The sequence below is a fragment of the Engystomops pustulosus genome, chromosome 4 (genome assembly GCF_040894005.1).
Source record: "Engystomops pustulosus chromosome 4, aEngPut4.maternal, whole genome shotgun sequence".
Lineage (NCBI taxonomy): Eukaryota > Metazoa > Chordata > Amphibia > Anura > Leptodactylidae > Engystomops > Engystomops pustulosus.
Window position 1 is genome coordinate 218507131 of NC_092414.1, and position 27296 is coordinate 218534426.

General features: G+C 44.0%; 1 protein-coding gene across 1 annotated transcript in view; it reads right to left on the reverse strand.

The window, feature by feature from the left end:
* Positions 1–5795: 5795 nt before the first annotated feature.
* Positions 5796–27296, reverse strand: part of LOC140125817 (uncharacterized) — an 80191-nt gene continuing 58690 nt past the window's right edge. Inside the window, exons 6-14 of the mRNA XM_072144688.1 lie at positions 26631–26903; positions 21851–21930; positions 19646–19701; positions 17045–17277; positions 16675–16964; positions 12742–12867; positions 12307–12451; positions 10088–10138; positions 5796–6473 (exon numbers count right to left, since the gene is read on the reverse strand). Of these exons, the coding sequence (XP_072000789.1) occupies positions 6127–6473; positions 10088–10138; positions 12307–12451; positions 12742–12867; positions 16675–16964; positions 17045–17277; positions 19646–19701; positions 21851–21930; positions 26631–26903 (1601 nt within the window). The 3' untranslated portion in view covers positions 5796–6126. The remainder of the gene's footprint in view (positions 6474–10087; positions 10139–12306; positions 12452–12741; positions 12868–16674; positions 16965–17044; positions 17278–19645; positions 19702–21850; positions 21931–26630; positions 26904–27296) is intronic.

Below are 27296 nucleotides of genomic sequence, written 5' to 3' on the forward strand. Positions count from 1 at the left end.
GCTCCCTGTCAGAGAAGACCAGGATTGGCAAATTCGCCAATGGTGCCCTGTGCTCTTCACAGCTGCAAGCAGGTTCCTACTGAGCACTTATCAGATATGACAGTTTGGAGATACCGTTAGGAGCTATCTGTTGGCCGCAAAATCCTTCAACATGACTAATATGGGGTGGCATTTCTTTGTGCTTGACAGAAGTAGCCTCACTGCCATTAGATACCAAGATAAGATCCTCAGACCCCTTGTGAGACCATATGCTGGTGCAGTTGGCCCTGGGTTCCTCGTAATGCAGGACAATGCTAGACCTCATGTGGCTGGAGTGTGTCAGCGGTTCTTGCAATATGAAGGCATTGAAGCTAAGGCCTGGCCCGCTTGTTCCCCAGACCTGAATCCGATCCAAGCACATCTGGGACATCATGTCTCGCACCATCCACCAACATCACGTTGTAGCACAGTTGGCGGATGCTTTAGTCCAGGTCTGGGAGAAGATTCCTTAGGAGACCATCAGAACCTTATCAGGAACATTGCCGAGGCATTGTAGGGAGGTCATACAGGCACGTGGAGGCCATACACAATAATGAGCCTTGTCTTGTTTTACCAACATTACATCAAAGTAGGATCAGACTCTAGTGTGTTTTTCCACTTTAATTTTGTGGGTGACTCCAAATCTAGGTCTCCCTTGGTCAATATATTTGATTTCCATTGATGATATTTTTGTGATTATGTTGTCAGCACTTTCAGATTTCTACAAAACAAAGTATTCAATATTTTATTTGTATTCATCATTTAGAAAATGTGAAAAAATATCAATTAGGTTGGTACCTTTCTCCCATAAAATACTTATGATAATTCCTGTTGGAGGCAATGTGAATCCGTGGCAGTTCAATTTCATATATGGTGGGAGTGTCCATTTGTTAAAGATTTTTGGGATTATGGGACTTATTTCTGTCGGATTGTTCATGGTTTTGGGGATTTGTGCCGCTGGGACAGGGATTTCGAAGGGGATTGTGTCGCACGCGATCGTATTTTGGCACATTGGCGCCGGCTTTCATGCGTCAGAAATCGGGGGAGGGGCCGTTGGACGATCCGACTGATTCGGACTGAGCGCGGGATTTAATATTCAAATTGTGTCGAATCCAATGCAGAAGGTGAACTCCGGGGACCTGAGCGGGGAAGCGACACATGCAGGATATCGGGCGCACCATTTTAGTGATCGCGGCACAGGGCATTGATGTCGGACAATGCACTTTAGGTGAACTCTGTTGGCCGGGTAAGTAAATGTGCCCCAATGTGTTTTAATATCTAAAGTTATCAATAATAACTTAACCACAAGCCCAGAATTAGCCTTGCTAAACATAGGTCTAATAAAATATAACTTTTATTATGACGTCTTTTAAAAGACTGAGAACAAATTCCTCAGTATTGAAATGGTAATACACAGGCCATCAACATGTATTATTCTATTGACGGCTAGCAACAAATGGAACAACAATTGGAGCAATACCCGATCACTCCACTAAGTGTCATGCACGTCTAGTGTTTTAGCACCTCTATCATGTGGGATGTGATACACATGGAGGCTGTGACAGCCAGGAGGGTGAAATATAAGCCCACTTATGTTCTGCAGTACACCGCTAAGGACGGTGAGTTGTACCATTCAGCACCTAATCCTGCCCAACCCTCCCTCAGTGTTATGAGAACTCCGAAAGATACATCAATATTCTATATCTATTCCATAAGAGCTCATACTGGTCGGGGGGGAGAAGGTTTTGGGCTTAGAGGTGCATCTTCCGTCATTCACGTAATACACAGATACGTTCACATTTCCAAACGCCATGCACAATTAGACGGATATCAGTCATTCTCTGTGTTTATTTCTGTATTATAGATCACAGATATGACAAAAGGTAAGACGCACCGTTCAATATCACCATGTGCATCCTACATATGTGCATACTACATCGATGCACATCTCTAGTGTTTTGAGTGCCCTGTCTTGTCATGCATCTCTTAAAACACACACCACTTATTTAAGGTAACACTTTGCATGCACACTAGGTGCTCGTGCACACTTTCATACGTATAGCCTCAACGCGTTTCACCCGCTTTTGAACGGGATCATCAGGAAGGCAAGCAAACAAGCTAATGCATGGTAGCACTAGTTATTCCCATAGGGACAAAAAAGGCTGGACGTCCTGATGGTGGGCGCCAGTAATCCAGTGATAAAGAACAAAATAATAAACACCATCAGGACGCCGGCATTGGGATGATAAGCCGCGAGTCGCGGTGAAAGGACGCCTATATTTAAAGGGCGGCAGGCCACGCCCCCACTGACCAGCCCTCCCGTACCAGCCGTTCTATTAGTCCATTGGTTTGGACTGAACAGTGAATCACGCGAGGGGTGGGCGGGGTTAGTCTTCTGGAGTTGGATTATCGCTCAGGTAAGTGTGCTCCTTGCGTTCTTCCAGACAAATCCAGTGTATAAAACACTGGAAACGCATGGGTCTGCACAGGGTGATGAGATCGAGAGTACCCTCTATCGCAGAGTCAAAGCTCCGTTATGGGGCCGTGCATTAGTACATCCTGAAGCATATTGGGCATTGTGTATTGAGTATATTGGTGATATTAGCATATTGGGTATAATAGTGACATAGCTCAGTAGTGGATAGGTAATGCTGTTATATACACTGCTGCTACATCCACCAGCTATACACCACCAACTATACACATAGGGCGAGCCTCTGGTATATGAGTGTGTCGCCCAATTTGTACATCAGATACAGATGCCTAGGTGGTAGATATTAACTTAAGTTAAGTCAACTTCCTCTATAGTGTATGGTAATGGTCCACAGTGTCTAGACACTGGGTGCATACCCTGTGCATCTAGATAGTTGTGACACTGGGTGCCCACTCTATGCACCTAGACACATATTGCGGCAGAGATCATTTACTATCTCGCGAGGTACTGCCGGAGTATAGTAGAGGTATACTGTGCATAACCCTCTCGGGGGTCAGTGCTCTGATCTTAGAGAGCAAGGTGTGGATAAGGTACTGATACCTGAGGAGGTGGTATTTGAGTCACCCTGAGTGGTAGAACGGGCCGCTTAGGACTTTAAATATAGGCGTCCTTTCACCGCGACTCACGGCTTATCATCCCAATGCCGGCGCCCACCATAAGGACGGCGGCACTTTGTTTATTATTTTGTTCTTTATCACTGGATTACTGGCGCCCACCATCAGGACGTCCAGCCTTTTTGTCCCTATGGGAATAACTAGTGCTACCATGCATTAGCTTGTTTGCTTGCCTTCCTGATGATCCCGTTCAAAAGCGGGTGAAACGCGTTGAGGCTATACGTATGAAAGTGTGCACGAGCACCTAGTGTGCATGCAAAGTGTTACCTTAAATAAGTGGTGTGTGTTTTTAGAGATGCATGACAAGACAGGGCACTCAAAACACTAGTACGGCGCAAGTCGGGAAGGGGTTAACATTAAGATTTTGCATTGTGTATGTTTTGTGAGATATTACATGCAACTAACGTATTAGATAAAGATTAGAGATGAGCGAGCACTAAAATGCTCGAGTGCTCGTTATTCAAGACGAACTTTTCCTGATGCCCGAGTGCTCGTCTCGAATAACGAGCCCCATTGAAGTCAATGGGAGACTCGAGCATTTTTCAAAGGGACCATGGTTCGGGAATAAAATGTGTTATTTAATCGAAAAAGAATGTCTTCTGATAAGTTAGCAGATGTATGCAAACATCTGCAATCTATTCTTCACTGTTCTGCGCGTATATTATCTCCCGACAAGTTAGCAGATGTGAAGAACAGTGAAGAATAGAATAAAAACAGTGAACACAGGATCATTTAAAGGGCACTTACCACCCCGATTCTACCTATAAATGTAGATCGGGTGGTAGGTGGATAAATGGGACGTGAGGATAGCCCTTTTTTGGGCTAATCCTCACGTCCCGGCTATCTTTTAGAAAAGTTTAATGCCGGCATATGTAAATTTTTGATGCGGCTGCTGGGGCGTGGAGTAGCGGGACATGAGTATACAAGTCGCGGCTACTCCAGTACTCCAGTAGCCATGTTACTCTGCCTACCATTTAATCTTCCCCTCCCTTGTCCTAGTCCCCGGCACATGCGCAGAAGGCCGCAGACGCTGGGGGAATCGGACGAGCTGCGCGCCGAAGATTAAATGGTCAGCGGAGTAACGTGGTTACTGGGGCGTGGAGTAGCCACGACTTGTAGCCTCATGTCCGGCTACTCCACGCCCCAGTAGCCGCATAAAAAAATTTACATATGCCGGCATTAAACTTTTCTAAAAGATAGCCGGGACGTGAGGATTAGCCCATAAAAGGGCTATCCTCACGTCCCATTAATCCACCTACCACCCTATCTACCTTTATAGGTAGAATCGTGGTGGTAGGTTCCCTTTAAGTGAAAAACACAGTGAAGAATAGATTACAGATGTTCGGCACATCTGCTTACTTGTCGGGGTGATACGCTGTCCCGGAATCCGCTCCTCTTCTTCCACTGAAGTCTCCCCAATCTCTCTACCCTTCCCGATTTCTCTACCCTTCCCGATTTCTCTGTCCTGATCCCCGATGTCTCTGTCCTGTTCCCCGATGTCTCTGTCCTGTTCCCCGATGTCTCTGTCTTGCTCCCCAATGTCTCTGTCCTGTTCCCCGGTGTCTCTGTCCTGTTCCCCGATTTCTCTGTCCTTCCTGCTCACCGTGTTCTTCAATGTGTTCTTCACATACTATTTTGTTCGCACCGTTTCGCGCGTATCTTCCGACAAGTAAGCAGATGTGCCGAACATCTGTAATCTATTCTTCACTGTGTTTTTCACTTAAATGATCCTGTGTTCACTATTTTTATTCTATTCTTCATTGTTCTTCACTGTGTTTTTTTAATTAAATGCTCGATCTCGAGCAGGGGAAATACTCGTCCGAGCAATGAGCCGTTTCGAGTACTCTAATACTTGAACGAGCATCAAGCTCGGACGAGTATACTCCCTCATCTATAATAAAGATGTATGTGTTATATTTTATCATATTAAATTTAAATAAATGTATTATTGAATAAAACAATTATCTTTACAAACCACTCTTACTAGTGCCCACAACTTTTTATGCTCATTTTTAACATTTTTAACCGTTAAGGTGTTAGGGCTAATGTGGCAGCACCTTAGACTGGGTAAGAACCTCCTGGTTGAGTTGTTTACACTTCATCATCATCATCATACATATTTGTCACAACAAGGGTCGGCTGGATGTCGGCTGGACACTGCTGCTCAGGTGACTCAGTGCTGGTTACTCTTTCTTCTGTAACCTGACTCTGTGAACGTCAGCCTGGTCTGGTTCTTCTGTGACCGATAGTACATCTGTATCCTGTCCACCACAGCCGAAGTAGGCTCTGTGCATCCCAGTACTGTAACCTGTATGCGAGCCTGTATCCTGAACCCCAGTGTGAACTGTAACCTGTATCTAACCCTGTGTATCCTGAGCCTTTATCTGTAACCCCTTATCCTGATGGTAAATGGTAACCCTAAACCAGAAACATGTACTCGGAGCCCAGTTTCGGAGCCTGCGCACTATTCCGGTGCTTGTACCCCAGTCCCATGCCGGTCTGCCGATGGGTGCACTTACCTGCCCTGACAGAAAACATAAATACTCATCTGAAGGCCTGACGCTCTGTACCTTGATGTAACATTTGATACATGGCAGAGACACTTCTAAATGCAACTTTTTCCAGATGGTGACTAAATTTAAAATTCATAATTTTATTTATCCGGTGGTTAATCCGATGCTGTGGGGGTTAATACAACTCAACCAATTAGTGGTCTGTGCTGATCTCAGCAGTGCTGTCCATGATCTGCCTGTACGGGCAGGATGTCCCTACTTCACTTTTAAATGTATTGTCCAAAAAATTATGCTTTTCCAAAAATACTACATATTTGATCATATTTGATCCAGTGCTGCAAGTGACCCGAAACAGCGACCTCTGGGACTTAGAGGATGTTCTGGTTCGGTCAGTCCATAACACAATACTGTTTGTTTGGCCGAGGGTGGCCAAGAAGATCTAGAATGATTGTCGCACCATAATGAGATAAATATTTAGCTGCCATTTTCAAAAGAGTTTACATCTATAGTTATTTCGTGAAGTGCGGGGTTCATCGCAGTCTACAGGATCTCCACTCTCCAGCTTCCTGATGATGGGACGGTTGTGGTTCCTCAGACTCTGATAGACTTTGTCTTTGTCCTCATGACCCCAGGCTCTTATATAGTCATAGAGTCTCCTCATCTGCTCTTGGTTGGTGTTTTGGCTGCGTACGGTCTGATACTGTTCGTATGTTAATAGTTTTAGACCCAGGAAATCATCTAGTACCGGGCCTACCACAGAGATCATACGGATCAGATCTGCTCGATGTTCATCTACAAAATGGACACTTCGCTCTGGGACTGATGCACAGGCTCCTGTAATGAGAAATATGACCTTTTGGATATAATGTTCGATAACAGAATTAAAAATACACCATCCCACCATTACCTTTCTACCGGCTGAACACAAGGCCTTGCATCCTATTGGAATGCTTATACTCTACCAACCGATTAGATCTCAGAAATATTATGCAGGCTTGATTACAAGTTCTCATGTATCTACCATACATGCTGTAGATAAAATGATCTCTACAAATAATAACCAGATTTCTAAATTGTTGCCAGAACTACCATAGACTGCGGCACTGGGTGCACCCACCCATGATTGTAGCATTGACCAGAATATTGAAAAAGATTCTTGTCAATGGCAAAAAATGGGAGAGGCTAATAAATGGGGGCGGAAGAGACATCTGGAGAGAAGTAGTTTGTTCTGCAGTGTTCATGGAGCACACAGTTAATAAAGCTGTGGAAGAAGTCAAAGCCCCCGGTGCTACACGGACACTATGGGGGTAATTTACTAAGGGCCAGATTCGCATTTTCCCGACGTGTTACCCGAATATTTCCGATTTGCGCCGATTTTCCCTGTATTGCCCTGCGATTTTGGCGCACGCAATCGCATTGTGGCGCATCGGCGCCGGCATGCACGCGATGGAAATCGGGGGGGCGTGGCCGAACGAAAACCCGTCGGATTCGGAAAAACAGCTGCATTTAAAAACGAAAAATGTGTCGCTAGACTCGCGCTTACCTTCACTCAGCCGGGCTCGGTGTAATCCAGTGCGTTCCGATGCTCTTCAGCGCAGCAGCAACATCTGGTGGACAGCGGAGGAACTGCCTTAGTGAATCCCGGCCGGACCCGAATCCATCGCACAGAACGCGCCGCTGGATCGCGAATGGGCCGGGTAAGTAAATCTGCCCCAAAGTCAACTACCCTGTGTTTACACGGAGCTGAACATATGGTCAGTTCCAGGGGGTGGTCCCTTCAATCACTAGATACTATTGGCCAACCCCTTATACTATAGGAATAACAGAACCCCATCTGATAAATTATCATCCAGGCAACATTAAAGCATCTCAGTAAGTATACCGCATGCTTGTGTCATATAAATAGTGTACGTGTATCCTATGTGGCAGCCATTTTTACTTTTTTCGAAACTCATGATTAGCTATTTCCAGTTGCCAGTACAAGCCTCGGCTATGTGTCTTATCCTACTGTAGGATAACTGTTTTGTCACTCATTGGATGACTAAAGATGTCCGGCTCATCCATTGACATCACAACAGACAGAGCTGAATACATTTTCATTTGTATCCTCCATGGAATTGGCTCTCAGTCTTGAAAAATAAAATTAGACTGATAATTAACTTTGTGAATTTCAGTCCCCTCAGAGTCTCAATGCGCCCTCATTTATTTTTAAACTACAGGGAAAACTTTCAAGAAGAGAAAAAGGTTTATAAAAGGCCAATAATTTTTTCAGTGTCCGATTTGCCCTCTCATTATACTCTGTGGAAGACTATGAGCAGACCAGCCCTTTAACCTCTTAAAGAATTGAGCCCTCTCCATATAAGCCAGGTTGTTGCTGCATATTGCATCAAACACCCCCGGGTAACACCCATGATCAGTGTTGCCACAAATCGCTGGTGATAACCCTTTGACTTTGATTGTTGCTCCTTTTGACATCACTGCAAAGCGATGATTAGTTGCCATGACAGCTTGAAGACTCCAGGACCTATCATGGCTGTAGATCTGTAACACTGGGGCAGATTTACTTACCCGGCCCATTCGCGATCCAGCGGCGCCTTCTCTGCGGTGGATTCGGGTCTTCCGGCGATTCACTAAGGTAGTTCCTCCGCCGTCCACCAGATGTTGCTGCTGCGCTGAAGAGCATCGGAATGCACTGGAGTACACCGAGCCGGGCTGAGTGAAGGTAAGCGCGTGCCGAGCGACTATTTTTTTTTTTTTAAATGCAGCAGTTTTTCCAAATCCGTCGGGTTTTCGTTCGGCCACGCCCCCCGATTTCCGTCACGTGCATGCCGGCGCTAATGCGCCACAATCCGATCGCGTGCGCCAAAAACCTGGGCCAATTCAGGGAAAATCGGAAATATTCGGGTAACATGGCGGGAAAACGCGAATCGGGCCCTTAGTAAATAACCCCCAATGTGTCATGTGGAGTGCACAGTGAATACTGTAAAATCCAAGCCCAAAAGAAAATGGCACTAATGTGTTTTTTCCAATATCACCACATTTGGAATTTTTTACCCACTTCTCAGGACATGGCATGGAATATTTAATACAGTGGGACACATGTATCATAGTTTTTCGGCTGCCACTTTTTCAAGTTTCCTGAAGTGGACTACTTAATCATTGCAATGTATCTTAAGTTTTTCCCTTTGTGATACACGTGATACGCGTTTCCTGTTTAGTCTCACTTTTGAGACTTATTGTGACTTATTGTGATGTGCGACTTTTTAATTTACCAAAAGTAAGTCTGGGTCTAGCGCGCTCTGTTTAGGCGCAAGAATGGGACAATTCCAAGCCCAAAAGTCGCAACAAATTTAAAAAACATCTGGGCCACAAAGATAAATCTGGCTAAGTTTGGTACGCTGTTTGATTCTGCGCCTAAGAAGTTGCAAACTGCAAAAAGTCGCACCAAAATAAAAGAAAAAGGAAGCAACAAGCCCTCGCACAGCTCGGTACTCAGAAAAAGCTATAGATTTTTGGAGGTGGAGAGTGAAAAAATGTTAACACAAAAGCAGAAAAGGGCCAAGCTGTTAAGGGTTTAAAAGATCAACTTTCTGGGGCAGATTTACTTACCCGGTCCATTCGCGATCCAGCGGCGCGTTCTCTGCGGTGGATTCGGGTCCGGTCGGGATTCATTAAGGCAGTTCCTCCGACGTCCACCAGGTGGCGCTGCTGCGCTGAAGGGCATCGGAACGCACTCAAGTTCACCGGCCTATTCCTAGTGAAGGTAAGTGCAAGCTCTGCGACACTTTTTTTTTTTAAATGCGGCGGTTTTTCCGAATCCGTCGGGTTTTCGTTCGGCCACGCCCCCTGATTTCCATCGCGTGCATGCCAGCGGTGATGCGCCAAAATCCCGGGGCAATACAGGGAAAATCAGCGCAAATCGGAAATATTCGGGTAACACGTTGGGAAAACGCGAATCGGGCCCTTAGTAAATGACCCCCTTTATGTTAAATTGGGGCGTCTGCTCACAGGTTTTTTTTACTGTAGTTGTGATGCCTCAGGTTACACAGCAATATTTGGTCATGGTATAGATGTGATAGACAAATTATCCATGTATCATCAGTTTTACACTACAGGCAGTCCCCGGGTTACGTATAAGGTTCTATAGGTTAGTTCTTAAGTTGAATTTGTATGTAAGTCGAAACTCTATACTTTATAATTGTAACCCCGGCCAAAATTTTTTTGGTCTATGTGACAATTGAATTTTAAACATGTTGGATTGTCATAAGAACCAGGATTATCAATAAAGCTTCATTGTAGACACCATTGATAACTGTTATAGTGGTTTATTGTAGCCTAAGTCTACAGTACAGTAAATTACCAACAACCAGAGTCTGTAACTAGGGGTTGTCTGTAAGTCGGGTGTTCTTAAATAGGAGACCGCCTATATAGAGAAAATCAGAACATACCTGAATGAACCGTAGGCTTTGATATTGCGGATGATAAATCTAACATTTCAGCTGTTAGAAAGAAAAAATACATATAAATAATTCTTAAATAAAAAAAAAAATCCTTAATCTATGAATAGTATATAGGATGAGATCCGAGATCCAATAATTAGATAACTAGAATTAATATTAGTGATTACTATTATAGCCCCAAAGATCAAACAAAGGTCACCTATCCGGCACGTCTACCGGTCGTCTGTTCTAAGCAGCCGATACTTCGGTTATTACCGGTGATCTCCGATTTAGTTGAATTCACTTGACTTGTTTCAGCATCTACACAAAGAACGGAGCCAACCTGTGCCGTGTGTCCCCACCTAATCAGATATTTAGGACCCCTCCTTAGGATAGATAATCAACTTATTTTTGTTGTAACAACCCCTTTACCCTTCTAGCCCTTATGATGCAAATGCCCGTGGAATAATGGTGCGGAGGCGGACCAGCGCTCAAACGTCCAATGAATTGTTGGAGCCTTGTGGAAATTTCAATCCTTTATTGTAAAAATACAACGCGTTGCACGTGGGGTAACGGGAGGTCATAGGTTATAGGTCATACAAAATCAAGTAACAAAATATTTAAAAAATCCATTATGGAATCTCTGGCTGATGAGGTAAAAGACAGAAGTCTTCACTTTATTATCTCAAGAAAGCGGAGAAGAACTTATAATGGATGTATATTGGTAAATTACCTAATATCCTGCCCCCCACACACAGAAAACACAAGGTAAAGTGGCCAACCCCTTTAAGGTAATGAAAATCCCATAGCGGAGTGAAATCAAGTTCCCCCTGTGTTTTTATTTCTTTCATGGTCTATTAACATGTTGGGTTAATAGAGACACTTCCCTTTTTTTCTACAGTTAGAATATGGTGATAAACTGAATATAGTGATAGAATAACCACATTATTAAAGAGATTGACCTGTCACCAAATTCTACCACCATGACTAACAATGCCTTTCGAAAAAGGGTGGCAAGTCCTTCCTATATCACCTAAAATTAGCTGCCAGGGGGGCACTGTACCTTAATTACAGACATTTTTCTGATATGCAAATTAGCTTTTCTGACTCATGTCTGCTGGCTGTGACTCTTCTCCTCTCCCAGGCTGTCAGTGAAACACACCCCATCATTCTGGCTAACAACCTTGTGTCTCTTTAAATCACCCCCCTTCCTCCTTGTACTCTGCCAATATTCAAATACAGACAAATAAACCTCAATTTAATTGCAGGAAATATTGTGTAATTTTTTTTTTTACACGGTGCCTTGTGTTTAATTCATATGATTTGGCCAGAGTGACATCATCGCAGGTACTTTAGTTTTCTAACAATAGCAAACTGTAGACCATGTATGTGATCATATGAGATTACGGAGAAAGAGTAGTAAAGCCCATAGAGGATGCTGTGACTTCATGTGGTCAGATACATACACGGGGTACAGTTTGCTATTGTTAAGAGGTTAATGAACCTGAGATGATGACACCCTGGTCGCATGGCATGAACTGTTGAATACTAAAAAGGCATAAGGCATGGGGAGGAGAAGATGGGAGGGACCTGATTAGCAGAACACGCCCCCTCTGATGCCAGGTAATATAAGATAAAAGGTGATTTATGTGGATGTAAGGGGAACAATGTTTAGCTAAAAGAAGGGGGTCAGTCAGTTATTAGAGCTCTATAGGAACCTGTCACTGTGCAAATGTTGTGACAGGTTCCCTTTAAGCTAACTCTATTGCAAAATATCAAGTGTGTAATCATAATGGGGGTCATTTACTAGGGGCACGATTTGCGTTTTCCCGACGTGTTACCCGAATATTTCCAATTTGCGCCGATTTTCCCTGAATTGTCCCGGGATTTTGGTGCACACGATCGGATTGTGGCGCATCGGCACCGGCATGTACGCGATGGAAATCGGGGGGTGTGGCCGAACGAACACCCGACAGATTCAGAAAAACCGCCGCATTTTTTTAAAAAAAGTGTCGCGGGACTCGCGCTTACCTTCACTAGGAATAGGACTGTGTACTTCAGTGCATTCCTGCGGGCCTCTGGGAACTTCAGCGCAGCAGCGCCACCTGGTGGACGTCGGAGGAACTACCTTAGTTAATCCCGGCCGGATCGCGAATGGACCGGGTAAGTAAATCTGCCCAATGAGTTTACGTGTCATAGTCAGCGCGATTATCACTGAGGTTACTTACCTCCGGACACTGAGGTTTCCCACACTGTATCGTTGCAATTTTCTGGACATATAGACACATCCACCTCTGTGTTTCTCTCTCCTTCCATACTGATTTCTGTGTAGGCGAAGATCTCTGATGGGCAGTGACTCTCAAAGAGCAGCATCTAAAATGTAGACATGTAGAACCTCAGTGTATAATGGTCACATTCTGTGGCAACGCACGGAGTAGATTTATATATTCTAAGAGCAGATAATAAAGCAAAGATAGAGCATGTAGTAAATAATGTATTAAATGAATCACAGCTGAACATGTGACTTTGATGTAATTGCCCAAAAATAATAATTTGCCTCAGCTTAGAATGTTCTAGATATGTTTTATTTTACTCTTAGTTATGCAACATTTAGAGGATTCAAAACTATTTAAAAAAAAACTAACGAGAAAGTAAAAACTCACTTTGGGGAACACCCGGGCGGCCATGGGTCCATGAATTTTGTATTTCTTCTTAAAATACAAAGACTCTGTCTGAGGGGGTTTAGAAATTCTTTGGAATGAAAATCTCATTTCCGAAATCTCAACCTGCTGTTGAGAACAAAGATAATGTTAATTATAACAAAGTTCTGTCTTTTCATAAATCTCTAGTTAGACGACGAGTGTACAGAATAGACATGGGAGGGAGGGAGGGCGTTTCACAACCCAAATTTACTATTAGACCACATAGGTAGACAACAATTTCCAGACAGATCATCAAAATCAGAAAAAGAAAAAGGGAGTAAAGTCGCGGATGGAAGGGGCCCACATCCTACCAAACGGCAGACTGTGGGTCTACGACAAGGGAAGATAATCAATTGTATGCAAGTAAGACAATGGATTATGAGAGCAAAGTGATCTGCGCTCTATGACTGGGCACTCTATGTGATGTCATCAGGCTGCGACATCGCCGCCTCATATAGCATGCGTGGGCGGACCACATGGAGGTGCCTCTGCCTGCACTGCTGCACAGGAAGCTGTGAGGAGAAGAACAGGAGGTGACTATAGAGTTCATTATTCTTTGTTAAAATTTATGATGGGGCCCTCGTGCTGTGAGAATTTCATTAATAAGGGGAGACTGCTGGACATTTCATTAATAAGGGGAGACTGCTGGACATTTCATCAATGAGGGGAGACTACTAGACATTTCATTAATGAGGGGAGACTGCTGGACATTTCATTAATGAGGGGAGACTGCTGGACATTTCATTAATAAGGGGAGACTACTAGACATTTCATTAATGAGGGGAGACTGCTGGACATTTCATTAATAAGGGGAGACTGCTGGACATTTCATTAATGAGGGGAGACTGCTGGACATTTCATTAATAAGGGGAGACTGCTGGACATTTCATCAATGAGGGGAGACTGTTTGAAATTTCATTAATGAGGGGAGACTGCTGGACATTTCATTAATGAGGGGAGACTGTTTGAAATTTCATTAATGAGGGGACGCTGCTGCTGGGCATTTTGTTAGTGAGGGTAAGCAACAGGACTTGTAGGCATAGTAGAGGATTATTTAAATTAAGACCAGTAAGACTATGGAATTATTTGGCAAAGGATATTTTTATGGGAAATAGAAAGAAGACCTTTCATCTCCATCATTATCTCCAGCTCTTTGTATCTTTTAATAATAACATATACTGTGAGGATTCCAGTACAGTTAGAATTTCTCTCAAGCTTCCACTGTTCCAATGAAATTTGTGCCATTGTTTTGGCATCCAACAGGATTATGACCACATCCACTGTCTAAAAGGTGGTAACTGGCTGTTTGCTCCAAACTAGGACCACCCACCTGACAGTGAAGAGACTAATTGGCACATTAGGTTAAAAAAAAAACAAATGGCAATGATTTCTCTGGAACATTTAGGGCTTGACAAAAATTCCAGTTGCGCAGTAGAGGGGCACATATATAAGATGGATTTGTTGGAAGTGGTGATAGGTTGGAGGTTGTGGGGATTTTTCCCGATTTATAGTTGAGAAGTAAATCTGCTGCAAAGATTAGGAGCGATGGCTACTGCCACATACATGTGATGTACAATCACTATTTCCAATGAGAATTATCCTTTACTCAAAGAAAACAAACCTATAGAAACACTGGGATGTAGACAGGGTTCTATAGAGGGGTTGAGGATAAAAGTTGGTTCAGCAGATTCCCCATATTTACTGTATACAACATCTCATCACAAATGTCATCTGAATAGTAAGAAATTAAAATAACTAATAGAAGTAGAAAGTCAGAACAAATTGTAAGTTCAGCAGAAGACTTTCTAGACAAATAATAAAGTGTAATTTGTAGCTAATTTTGAGTGTTTGGCATTTTTTACTTTATTAAGGCATTCAGCTTGTTTTGTGAAGAAGCTGCCTGTAGAGACCTCCATAGCAAAAAAGTGACCGTGGCCTGTATTCAGTATGTACAGTATATGCCTAAGGCCTCATGCACACGAACATATCCCCTCCCGGCCGTAGCGCGGCAGACATACATCGACGCACGGGAGAGGAGGTGGTGAATGCTGCTCACACTGGGCGGCCACTCTCCATAGAAAATAGTAGCCGCATGCTCTATCCTAAGCCATATCGATGGTCGTGCGAATACTATGTTCTATGGAGAGGGGTGGGAGTGAGCAGCGCTCACCCCCTCCTCCTCTCCCACGCGCCAATGTTGTGCTCACCGTACCAAGCCCGGGCACTATAGCTGTCTATGGGGGAAGTATGTAAGTCTACCAATGGGTCGTGTGCATGAGGCCTGATGGTTACACAAAGGTCAGGGAGTAAGAGTTCTCCTTGTGGACAGTTTGCCACTTAAGACCACGTAGCATGCTGAGACTTATAGTCATTGATGTTCTACTAGGAGACTGTAAAATATGCAAATAAGTTTTCCAAAATGAGTCAACGAAAACCACGCCTCTTTTGCAACCTTATACGGCAGCCATCTTAACATTAAGCATGACTTTCAGGAACCCTAATGACAGGATGTGCAATTAAAGCCAAACCAGTATATCTGTCCTATCCAGGTCAACATTTGCATGTTTGTTCATTTGTATGTTCTCTCCGTGTTTGCGTGGGTTTCTGGTTTCCTGCCACACTCCAAAACATACTGGTAGGTTGATTAGATTGTGAGCCCCACTGTTTCGAGGTGGTTGCACTCTTTCTCTTTAGTACATTGTAGTTAACTAGTTAAGCCGAACGAGAGGCTTTTGACTAGGGTCAGGAAGAAACAGTTCTCCTTACAGAGAGTTTGCCAATAAAGGGGTTTGCCCATGAAAGAAAATTCGCAAATTTCAATCCCCTAGTGCTATTTACACTATTAAGATAATTTTAACCTCTTACTGTACAATTTTACTCAGATTTATTGCTGTTTTAGCTCCTATCACTCACTGATGGTCAGTGTAAGATTCCAGCGTGTGAGCAGAGACTATATAAGCAGACACTTCTAATCCCTCTGTGCTGTGAGATGCTGTGTGCTGACAATGTGCTTAGATTATCATGGTACAAGGTTTATCTACACTTTCATTTACCTACTGAACATTGTACTTAGGCATAGAAAAAGAGAGATGAGACAGATCAGAGATGATAAGATTCATGAGATGGATATAACACATAATGACAGCTCTGCTATCTCAACCATTACATAAACTGTCCGCATTGCTATATTCCTCTCTCTTCTGGATAATAACCTTATCTGCTTGTAGCTTGAAAAGTAAGTCTCCTCACACTGTTGCTAGCCGGCAGTAAGTCTGTGTGAGCTCATCTTGGAATGCAGGGGGAGGGGCTGATGCAGAGAGGAGCTCACTGCAGCATCAGACAGGAGAATAATCCGTCCTGCCTGACCCTAGACTTCTGATTTATGGTCTGATCCCGGGGCAACTGAAATTGTATATACCAGGACTGATAGAGACAGGTTGGAATTATACCTGTGAAATGCTGTGAACAGGCCTAAATGCTATAGTCTGCCGAATTTATTGTAGTCTCCACCAGGTCAGACCAGGTAGAAACTGGCGCTTCCGGATATACCAAAGGCCAGAGTCCTTTGTGTGTTTAGGAGGTTGAAGTATTTAAAAAGATGTTTAACTTAATAAATATTTAAACTCTGTTATTTTTTAGGGGTGGGAATTGGGGGACAAATGTCTAAACACTGGGAACTGAATGGGAATTTCATGGCAGTCATCCTTTTAGACTTTTTGGAAGAATGTCTTTTCCGTGAACTGAGGAATTTTATGGAGAGGTAACTTTGTCTTTGTTTGGGATATGGGTGAGTATGCGGCTTCAAAGGTTATATATACCCTAAACAGACAAAAATGTAACCTTCAAAAACAAATTTGTCTATTTTATCTAGATAATTAGGAATGGATCAGATACCTTCTCCATTGTGCGGATCCTTGGCAGTAGATACAGGTGGAGAATGAAGCGTTGTATAAGATCGTCCCTGGCAATTGTATTACAGAATAACAGAACCATCCCGTGATAAGGAATGAGCTTTATTAATTCTTCTTTTAAAAGTGTTAAAGGATATAATATCACCCCAATACAGGAGAAGGAGGGGTTATCCAGCACAGCGTACATGGCTTCTGTTCTGGAAGGGGCTTCCAATACCACATTATCGTCCTTGTAATGGAAACATCGAATCAATGATTTGTCTCCTGTGAAACCTACAAAGCATTTGAAATTAAATAAAAGACAGAAATAATTGTAGAAGAAGAGAATAATAGTATGTAACATTATTCACTACCTTCTATGCATAAACAATGAGGTAGGTAGACGGTGGCCACTATGTTAGGTTGTAATCTGGATTTTATGTTGAAGAGAGGACCAATAATCTCATATCCACCATGTAGAGTCTGTAGGATCTCACTGTAGTTACTCCATGACTCCACCTCATACTCAATGGTCACAGGTTGTGTAACCCGGAACTGGATCCCGGATTGTGAGCAGCGGAACAGTCCTGGAGAGGTCAGTGATAGACTACAAAAGCAGAAATTTTTAAAAATTAATATGTAAAATCAATCTTAAATAAGACCATACAATGATGGGGAAACTACTACTACTAAGTAGATCCAGTCGGCGTGTGAGAATGATTTAGCAATACAAAAGAAAGGAAAACAAGGGGGCACTGTCTCCGTTTGGAGAAAACAAGGTTTAATCACCGGAGGCGACAGGGCTTTTTTACTATGAGAACTGTCACTCTGTGGAATAACCTGCCTCAGGCGCTGGTCACAGCAGGGACAGCAGAGAGCTTCAAGAAGGGTCTAGATGCCTTTTTACACCTAAATACCATTGATGGTTATGTTATATAGAACGGTTTCCCATAAATCTCTTCCTCATCCAATCCCTTCCCTTCCTTGGTTGAACTTGATGGACAAGTGTCTTTTTTCAACCGTATAAACTATGAAACTATGAAAGGGGAGAGTAAATTAAATACATTATCCAGGAAATTGTCTGGATGAGAGGGGAAAAGTTTTGAGATAAGTGTTAAATTGGAAGATTACCGTATATACTCAAGTATAAGCTGAGGTACCTAATTTTAACACAAAAAACAGAAAAACCCATTGACTTGAGTATAAGCCAAGGGTAGGAAATGCATTGGTCAGCCAATTCCCCCCAGTATACAGCCAGCCCCTGCCCCCCAGTATAAAGTCAGCCCCTGCCCCCTGTATACAGTTAGCCCTGGCTCCCCAGTATATAGCCTGCCAGCCCCTGCCTTCTCAGTGTATAGCCTGCCAGCCCCTTCCCCCCCAAGTATATAGCCAGCCCTTGCCCCCCTAATATACAGCTAGCCCCGGCCCCACAGTATATAGCCTGCCATCCCCGGCCCCCAGTATATAGCCTGCCAGCCCCTGCCCTCCCCCAGTATATAGCCTGCCAGCCCCTGCCCTTGATATAAAGCTAGCAGTCCCTGCCCCCCAGTATACAGCCTGCCAGCCTCTTCCCCTCAATATATAGCCAGCCCATCCCCCAAGTATATAGCCGGCCAGCCCCTGCCCTTGATATAAAGCTAGCAGTCCCTGCCCCCCAGTATACAGCCTGCCAGCCTCTTCCCCTCAATATATAGCCAGCCCATCCCCCAAGTATATAGCCGGCCAGCCCCTGCCACGAGCATGCCAAGCCTATAAAAAAAATTAACACTGTACTCACCTTTCAGATGCCCCCCGTAAGTCCTCTTTTAGCTTCGTGTTCCTCCAGCTCCATCTTCTGGTTCCTCCGGCTTCTCTTCTGATTGCGGCCGGCACACACAATGATGTCAGCCGCTTGCTGACATCATTGTGTGCGCCACCGGCATCGCGCAGGGACCCAAAGAGGAGGCAGAGGAACCCCAAGAGGAGCTGAAGGACCCAAAGAGGAGCTGAAGGACCCAAAGATGGACCTGGAGAACCTGAAGCAAGAAGAGGACCTGCGGGAGAGTCAGAATGGTGATACAGTGTCATTTTTTTTGTATAGACTCAAGTATAAGCCGAGTCAGGGTTGTTCAGCAAAATTTTGGTGCTGAAATACTTGGCTTATACTCGAGTATATACGGTAATGGGAAGGTGAAGTGGGATGGAGGGTAAAATGAGGACATAGATATTTTTATTTGTTTATGTGTCTGGTCATAACTGTTTAGTCATTTCAACATCTTTATTTTGGATTTAACTGAACTAAACAATGTTACTGCTATTTTATTTTTATAAAAGTTTGTCGTACATTATTAGCAATGGGTGGACCTGTTAGAATATGGGCTCAACCGAACCCAAATTTTAGCATCACATAGCTTTGGTTACACTGTGTGTTATAAGGAGCCGTGCACCTGACCACATGACCATGGATCGGCGTTTATCTACAGGAAGTAAACAATGACACTTCCTGTTGAATAACAGCAGAAAGACAGCAAGCAGAGCTCTAGAAATGTGTGAGGAACCGATAAAGAAAGTGCACTGGACAATTGTATAACTTTACAATACACAAACAATATCAATTATTTACTGGAATGTACTTAGGCTACATTCACACTGCCGTATGGGGGACGTATATACGGCCGATATACGTCCCCCATAGACGTCAATGGGCGCACTGCGCCCTACGGGAGCGGTACGGTGCAGTTAGGGCATGTCCTATCTCTCTCCGTAGTACGGCGCCGTGCGCCATAACTTCCTATGGAGAGGGGCGGGGGAGAGCTGCGCTCACCTCCTCTCCCCGTGCACTGCCGTTGCCCGCTACGGTACGGTACGGCGGGCAACGGCAGTGTGAATGTAGCCTTAAAGTGGACAACCCCCTTAAGGAGAGAAAAAAACACTCACATGTAAAGATTTTGTGATAAGACTGAACATGTATAAATTATCCCCACAGGGCAACTTACTGGTAGATGCTGCCAGTCATGGATGGGGTGATTAATTGAACAGAATTGTCATGTACCTAATGAAAGAAAAGATGATAAATAATGAATGAACCATAAGTACGGTTATAATTATACATGGTTCTCTGCAACACAATTCTATTGCAATTTAAAAAATCTTTACAATTGTTCCAGAACTCTGGTTCTTGCAACTATAGATACCAAGATATAGGAGTCTGAAGTAATGTTCCCCCTCAAGCTCTATGCAAATGAGCAAACACTATTCTGCTCATTTGCATATGAATTTAAAGGCAATTTTCGAGTTCAGAAAATGGATGAGTTTTAGTACAAAAGCGGAAATACTAGAAAGGATATAAAGCGTGACAACTAGAGATGAGCGAGTATACTCCTCCGAGCTTGATGCTCGTTCGAGTATTAAGGTACTCGAAACGGCTCGTTGCTCGGACGAGTATTTCCCCTGCTCGAGATCGAGCACTTAATTATAAAAAAACAGTGAAGAACAATGAAGAATAGAATAAAAACAGTGAACACAGTGACCACAGGATCATTCAAGTGAAAAACACAGTGAAGAATAGATTACAGATGTTCGGCACATCTGCTTACTTGTCGGAAGATACGCGCGGAACGGTGCAAACAAAATAGTATGTGAAGAACACATTGAAGAACACGGTGAGCAGGACAGAGACACCAGGGAGCAGCACAGAGACACCGGGGAGCAGCACAGGCAGCGGCGGGCACGGAGACACTGGGGCAGCGGCAGGCATGGAGACACTGGGGCAGCGGCGGGCACGGAGACACCGGGAAGGGCAGAGAGATCGGGGAGACTTCAGTGGAAGAAGAGGAGCGGATCCCGGGACAGCGTATCTCCCGACAAGTAAGCAGATGTGCTGAACATCTGTAATCTATTCTTCACTGTGTTTTTCACTGTGTTTTTCACTTAAATGATCCTGTGTTCACTGTTTTTATTCTATTCTTCACTGTTCTTCACATCTGATAACTTGTCGGGAGATAATATACGTGCGGAACAGTGAAGAATAGATTGCAGATGTTTGCATACATTTGATAACTTATCAGAAGACATTCTTTTTCAATTAAATAACACATTTTATTCCTGAACCATGGTCCCTTTGAAAAATGCTCGAGTCTCCCATTGACTTCAATGGGGCTCGTTATTCGAGACGAGCACTCGAGCATCTGGAAAAGTTCGTCTCGAATAACGAGCACTCGAGCATTTTAGTGCTCGCTCATCTCTAGTGACAACATTTTATTAGGTAAACAGATACAACATTTTTGTGTCAAATATGTCTCCATTTCTATATATATACTATATACACACACATATTGCATATGTATATTTTAGATCTTGATGTGTATTTCTCAAAACATCCCCTTTTTCAACGTTTTCACACGCACACTTTGATTTTAGTGACTACAGTCCAAACTGTCACCAAAATTGAAAAAGACCAAGATCAAAATCAATGTAATTTTTCCCGGGGAATCCGAATAAACAATGGGGGAGGGGACAGAGTCTGGTATTATTGGATAGAGTTTTAAAAAAATACTAGACCTATATTTTTTGTTTTTTGATCCTATATGTATTTCGTGAGATATTCCATCTCTATCTCTTTACACTGTGGGGCTCATTTACTAAGGATCCAAATCGCGTACTTTCGCTGAGTTCCGGGCGATTTCTGATTTGCGCTGAGTTGACCCGGGATTTTGGAGCATGCGATCGGATTTTGGCGCATCTGCGCCGGCTTTCACGCGACAGAAATGGGGGGCGTGGCCATCGGACAACCCCACGGATTCCTAAAAAGCGCTGAATTTAAAAAGCGATTTGTGTTGCAAGATCAGTACTCACATACACCGGGATGAAGAAGGTGAACTCCGGCGGATCTCGGTGCAGCGGCAACACCTGGTGGATATTGGGCGCACGGACCTTAGTGAATCCCGGCAGACCCGAATCAGAGTCGGACAACGCGCCGCGGGATCACGACTGGACCATGTAAGTAAATGTGGCCCTGTATCTTATGTGCTAAATAATGGACTGGTGGGAATTTTCCGGTGCTAGGCCTCAGCATCAGGACCCACAAGAATCCATTCTCCTCCTCTATTCAAAGTCCTCCAGTAAGTGCAGGACGTTTCCATAAGCCACTGTACGAAGTATGGAGAATACTTGACCATTACACCAGTCCATATAAATGTTACCGTATCACAGCACGTTCCGCTCCTGTCCTCTTGGATCATCTGGGTTGGACTCTGGGAGGCTCCCGATTCTTCACTTGGATCTGTATATAATAATAAATTTAACCACATGAGGATAAATCTTAGCAGTTTTTCTGTCTCTGAACTGGTGTAAAAGCAGGAACTAAACTGAAGACACTGGGGGTCATTTACTAAGGGCCCGATTTGCGTTTTCCCGACGTGTTACCCGGATATTTCCGATTTGCGCCGATTTTCCCTGTATTGCCCTGGGTTTTGGCGCACGCGATCGGATTGTGGCGCATCGGTGCTGGCATGCACGCGGCCGAAATCGGGGGGGCGTGGCCGATCGAAAAACCGACGGATTCGGAAAAACCGCCGCATTTAAAAAACCAAAAGTGTTGCGGAGCTTGCACTTACCTTCATCCAGGATAGGCCGGTGTAATCCAGTGCGTTCCGATGGTCTTCAGCGCAGCAGCACCACCTGGTGGACGGGGGAGGAACTGCCTTAATGAATCCCGTCCGGACCTGAATCCACCGCAGAGAACGTGCCGCTTGGGGCAGATTTACTTACCCGGTCCATTCGCGATCCAGCGGCGCGTTCTCTGCAGAGGATTCGGGTCTTCCGGCGATTCACTAAGGCAGTTCCTCCGACGTCCACCAGGTGTCACTTTTTTTTTTTAATGCAGCGGTTTCTCCGAATCCATCGGGTTTTTTTAAGGCCACGTCCCCCAATTTCTGTCGCGTGCACGCCGGCGCCGATGCGACACAATCCGATCGCGTTCGCCAAAATCCCGGGGCAATTCAGGTTAATATCGGCGCCAAACCGAAAAATTTGCGTAACACGCCGGAAAAACGTGAATCGGGCCCTTAGTAAATGACCTCCATTGACCAATCATATTTACTCAGAAGTGCAAAAACTGTCCCGACTGATGACCAATCAGTTACCAGGATTAAGACAACTGTTCTTCTGTTGCTAATTTCTGGAACTAAGGGTGGATTCCCGCTAGCGTGTGTGTTGTGGGTCCATTGTGCATCCATCATGCATTGGGGCTCATTTACTTACCCGGTCCTGTCGCGATCCAGCGGCGCGTTCTCCGACAAAGATTCGGGTCTTCCGGTGATTCAGCAAGCTTGTGCGTCCAACTTCCTGCAGGTGTCACTGCTGCGCCGAGGTCCGCCGGAGTTCACCATCTTCTTCCCGGTGAATGTGAGTGCTTGATTTTGCAACACACTTTGTTTTTTAAATTCCGCGGTTTTTCCAAATCAGTTGGTTTGTCTGACGGCCACGCCCTTTGTGGCGATTGCGGCGAAATCCGATCGCGTGTGGCAAAATACCGGCGGAATTCGGTGCACATCGGAAAATGTCGGGAAACTGACAAAAGTGCGGCCGCGGAGCCCTTAGTAAATAAGCCCCGTTGTCTGTATTTGCTTCTCTTTTTGATCCGTGTCCACAAGAAAAAACTGAAGCCTCATCATTTTTTTGCTTTCTGTGCTCCATGAAAAAAAAAAGGACAGGTTGCAAAAATTTTTTTTCACAAACAATAGAAAAAAATTTACTGATTTCATAAACACCAATTGAAAATAATGGCTCAATGAGGCATCGGTGAAAATCACGCCAATGTGGAAGCCCTACTAAAAACTCAAGCATATTGGATAAAGCTGTGGATTCCTCCTTAGTCCTAATAAAATTAACAGTAATCAAAATTTTAATTAACACAACATCCCCTTTAATTACCGTAGTTCCTCGTTTAGAGCTGGTGATTTCTCTGCCTTCTCTCTCTGTAATCAGGGCGGTATTTAGTGATGATGGTGATGCCGTGGGAGCTCGTGCCTCTACTTTACGTTTTAAAAAGCCTTAAAAATTCCTCCCATATTTGTTTTGCTAGGAGTAGAAGTCCCTGTTTTTTTTCCAGAGAATGTTATAATTTGGGCAGCGCAGGGGTGAGGATACACTGTGCAGTTGTATGCCGGGTGGGGTTCAGAGAGGGTTGCAGTGCAGAGAGTTAAGCGACACATCCTCCCATCTTCACCCAAAAAATGCCAGCAGCCACCCCTTCCCTTTAACCTTACCCTAAGAACTCTTTCACATTGGTGTTTCTCACGTCCGCGGTCCAGTGATTTCCACGGACGCCTCACTCAGCCATTGATTTCTAGAGGTGTTTTCACATTGGCTTGTATTTTTACTGATCCGTTGTCCGTGGAAAAATTATGAAATGTTTTTTTTTTTTTCACTGGTGCGGATCACGGAAGTTGATAGAAGTCTCTGGGTCTGCAGAAAATACTGATGAAACATCTGGGTTTTTTTTACACTGATGAGGCTGAAAAATTAGGTGAGATGTTTTCAAAGAAATGTTAAACCTTCGGGTTTTTTTGCGGACACAGAGACAAAACATGAGAGAAACGGAGACACTGGGGCAGATTTACTTACCCGGTCCATTTGCGATCCAGCGGCGCGTTCTCTGCGGTGGATTCGGGTCCGGCCGGGATTCACTAAGGTAGTTCCCCCGACGTCCACCAGGTGTCGCTGCTGCGCTGAAGTTCCCCAAGCCCGCCGAAATGCACTCAAGTTCACCGGCCTATTCCTAGTGGAGGTAAGCGAAAGTCTCGCAACCCTTTTTTTAAAAAAATGCAGCGGTTTTTCCGAATTTGTCGGGTTTTCGTTCAGCCATGCCCCCCGATTTCCGTCGTGTGCATGCCAGCGCCGATGCGCCAAAATCCGATCGCGTGCGCCAAAATCCCGGGGCAATTCAGGGGAAATCGGCGCAAATCGGAAATATTCGGGTAACACGTCGGGAAAACGTGAATCGGGCCCTTAGTAGATGACCCCCACTATGTGGACGAAACGAAACAGATGCCCAACTGAAGCTGAGCACTGACGCCAATGTGAATGAGCCCTAAGTTTCACCCATTTACTCTAAATATAATTCACTAACCGTTAACCACTAAATCTACTAACCCTACCTCACTACCCCTTACACACTAACCCTAATCCATAACCCTATCCTACTCGGCCATTACACAGCAACTCTAATTACAAGCAGCCCCAACTACTGAGGACAGGCGTAGCAGTTGTACCCCCGTGTGGACAAGGTTTTTGGGGAGGTTTGCAGTTGAGAGGAGAACCAAATAATACATCCGCTCAACTAAATAAAACAAATTTCTGTAGCCAATCCCATCCAACCATAACCCTAACAGAAGCAGGTGTTCAGCTCCGCTCTATTTGCCATGGGCCACACTCCAATTGAGTGTGTGCTCATCACTCCTTCTCCTCTACAGCTTCAGGAGCGCAGAAGTTTCTTGTTTGGCTGGTGGATAAGTAGTCAATTTTTTTTCTTTAGTAAAAATTCCTCTGCTTTCCTAAAGTTTCCCCTCTAAAGGGACCACCTTAGGCGCGGCACCAGTGCCTGGTGGATGCTATGACCCTGTGTGTAATGCCTCTGGCACTGGAGGATTCCAGGATCAGTTGACCGGCATAGGCACAAATTGCCTACCCCCTCCGTCATTCCATACTGATTGCATTGTATATACCTATTGTATACTTATGTTAGGGCATCAGATAACATATATGAGCTGGAAAACCCATTTGTTTCTTGGATCCAACAATACGTTCAGACCTCAGATTAGCCAAAAGAAAACACATGTAGACCCCAGACCAGATCCCATAATTTACTTTGTCCAATCCTGCTCAAGCTCTTAATCCCGACAACAGTCAAAGTGTTTCATGGACCACAATGCCATTGTGCTAATATCTCCCTTGCTAGGTAACAGGAAGTCCAAGGCAGCAATGTGTCATGAAAACTCTCGGCAGGGGCCTACAAACAATATATCCAGAATGGCCAAGTGGCACTTAAACGTTCAGATGATCAGATGATCAAAAGTGAGGTTTATTCTACTGTGGATACTTGTGAATAAACCGTCGTCAAGTCAATATTTTACTTAATTAGATTATAACCAAAGGGTAACAGCTGACTGCACCCGTGTTATATAAAGTATGTGCTTATATGTGAATGACACATTGTTTAGGGAAGACTCAAGTCATTGACCCAGATTGTGGGGAAAGGTCGGGACTAGAGATGAGCGAGCACTAAAATGCTCGGGTGCTCGTTACTCGAGCCGAACATTTCCTGATGCTCGAGTGCTCGTTTCGAGTAACGAGCCCCATTGAAATCAATGGGAGACCCGAGCATTTTTCAGTAAAATTACAAACTGAACGAGCACAGTGAAAGAACACAGTGCAGAACAGATTGCAGATGTTCGGGAACATCTGCGATCTGTTCCGGAGACACGCGTGCAGAACAGATTGCAGATGTTCTCCGCAATAGTATTTGAAGAACAATATGTGTGAAGAACAACTTGCAGATGTTTGGAAACATCTGCAAGTTGTTCTTCACACATATTGTTCTTCAAATACTATTGTGGAGAACACCGTTCTGCACGCGTGTCTCCGGAGCAGATCGCAGATGTTCCCGAACATCTGCAATCTGTTCTGCACTGTGTTCTTTCACTGTTTTCTTCAATTAAACAATTAAATTAAATGTTTTAATTGTATCTTTTTACTGTTCTTCACTTTTTTTTTTTAAATTAAATGCTCGTTATCGAGCAGGGCAAATACTCGTCCGAGCAACGAGCCGGTCCGAGTATGCTAATACTCGACCGAGCATCAAGCTCGGACGAGTATACTTGCTCATCACTAGTCGGGAGTAATAAAAACCTTAGAGCTCACATTTTATAACAATTAATATTCCCAGCAGCCCCATCTCATGTCTACAATATATTTCCTTACATTTTCGCCTTCTGTCCGATGTTTCCAGGTCACTGATGACCGTGTAGTTGTATCGCCAGAGTGAAACATAGAATTGATCCTTCATTGTGTAATCCCGATAACTGAATATTTCACACAGATGCATCATCTTCCTTCGAGTTGTGGACAGACGTTGTAGAAATCTGTGCAGTTTGTGACTAAGAAGTTGATTGGATTGGAGATCATTTATAACTTGATCGATGTTCTCTATATTCTCAATCAGATGAGATCTGTGTCTGTCTATAAAGTGATCTTCTGTAGAGACAAGAATGTGGCTATTGAAGTTATACTAACAATATTCCACAACATAATCAATATGCCGGCACCCAGCAACTGATGATGTCTGGTCACAAAAGAAAATATATTCAACTTATATTACAAATATACTTTATTATCTTTTTATCAGATTACTAATGATTTCCACCTCGAGGACCAAGCCCTAGTGTTCAAAAAACAACATGCATCACTTAAAGGAAATCTACCACTCACTTACACTAAGATTAAACTGAACTTACTCACCTATCCTCCTCTTCATTTGCTCAAAAGATAATGAGTGTTTTTTTTCGAAACAAATTGGGGCACATTTACTTACCCGGTCCTCTTACGATCCCCATTCCGGACTGTCCGACACGGATGAAGTCCAAGATT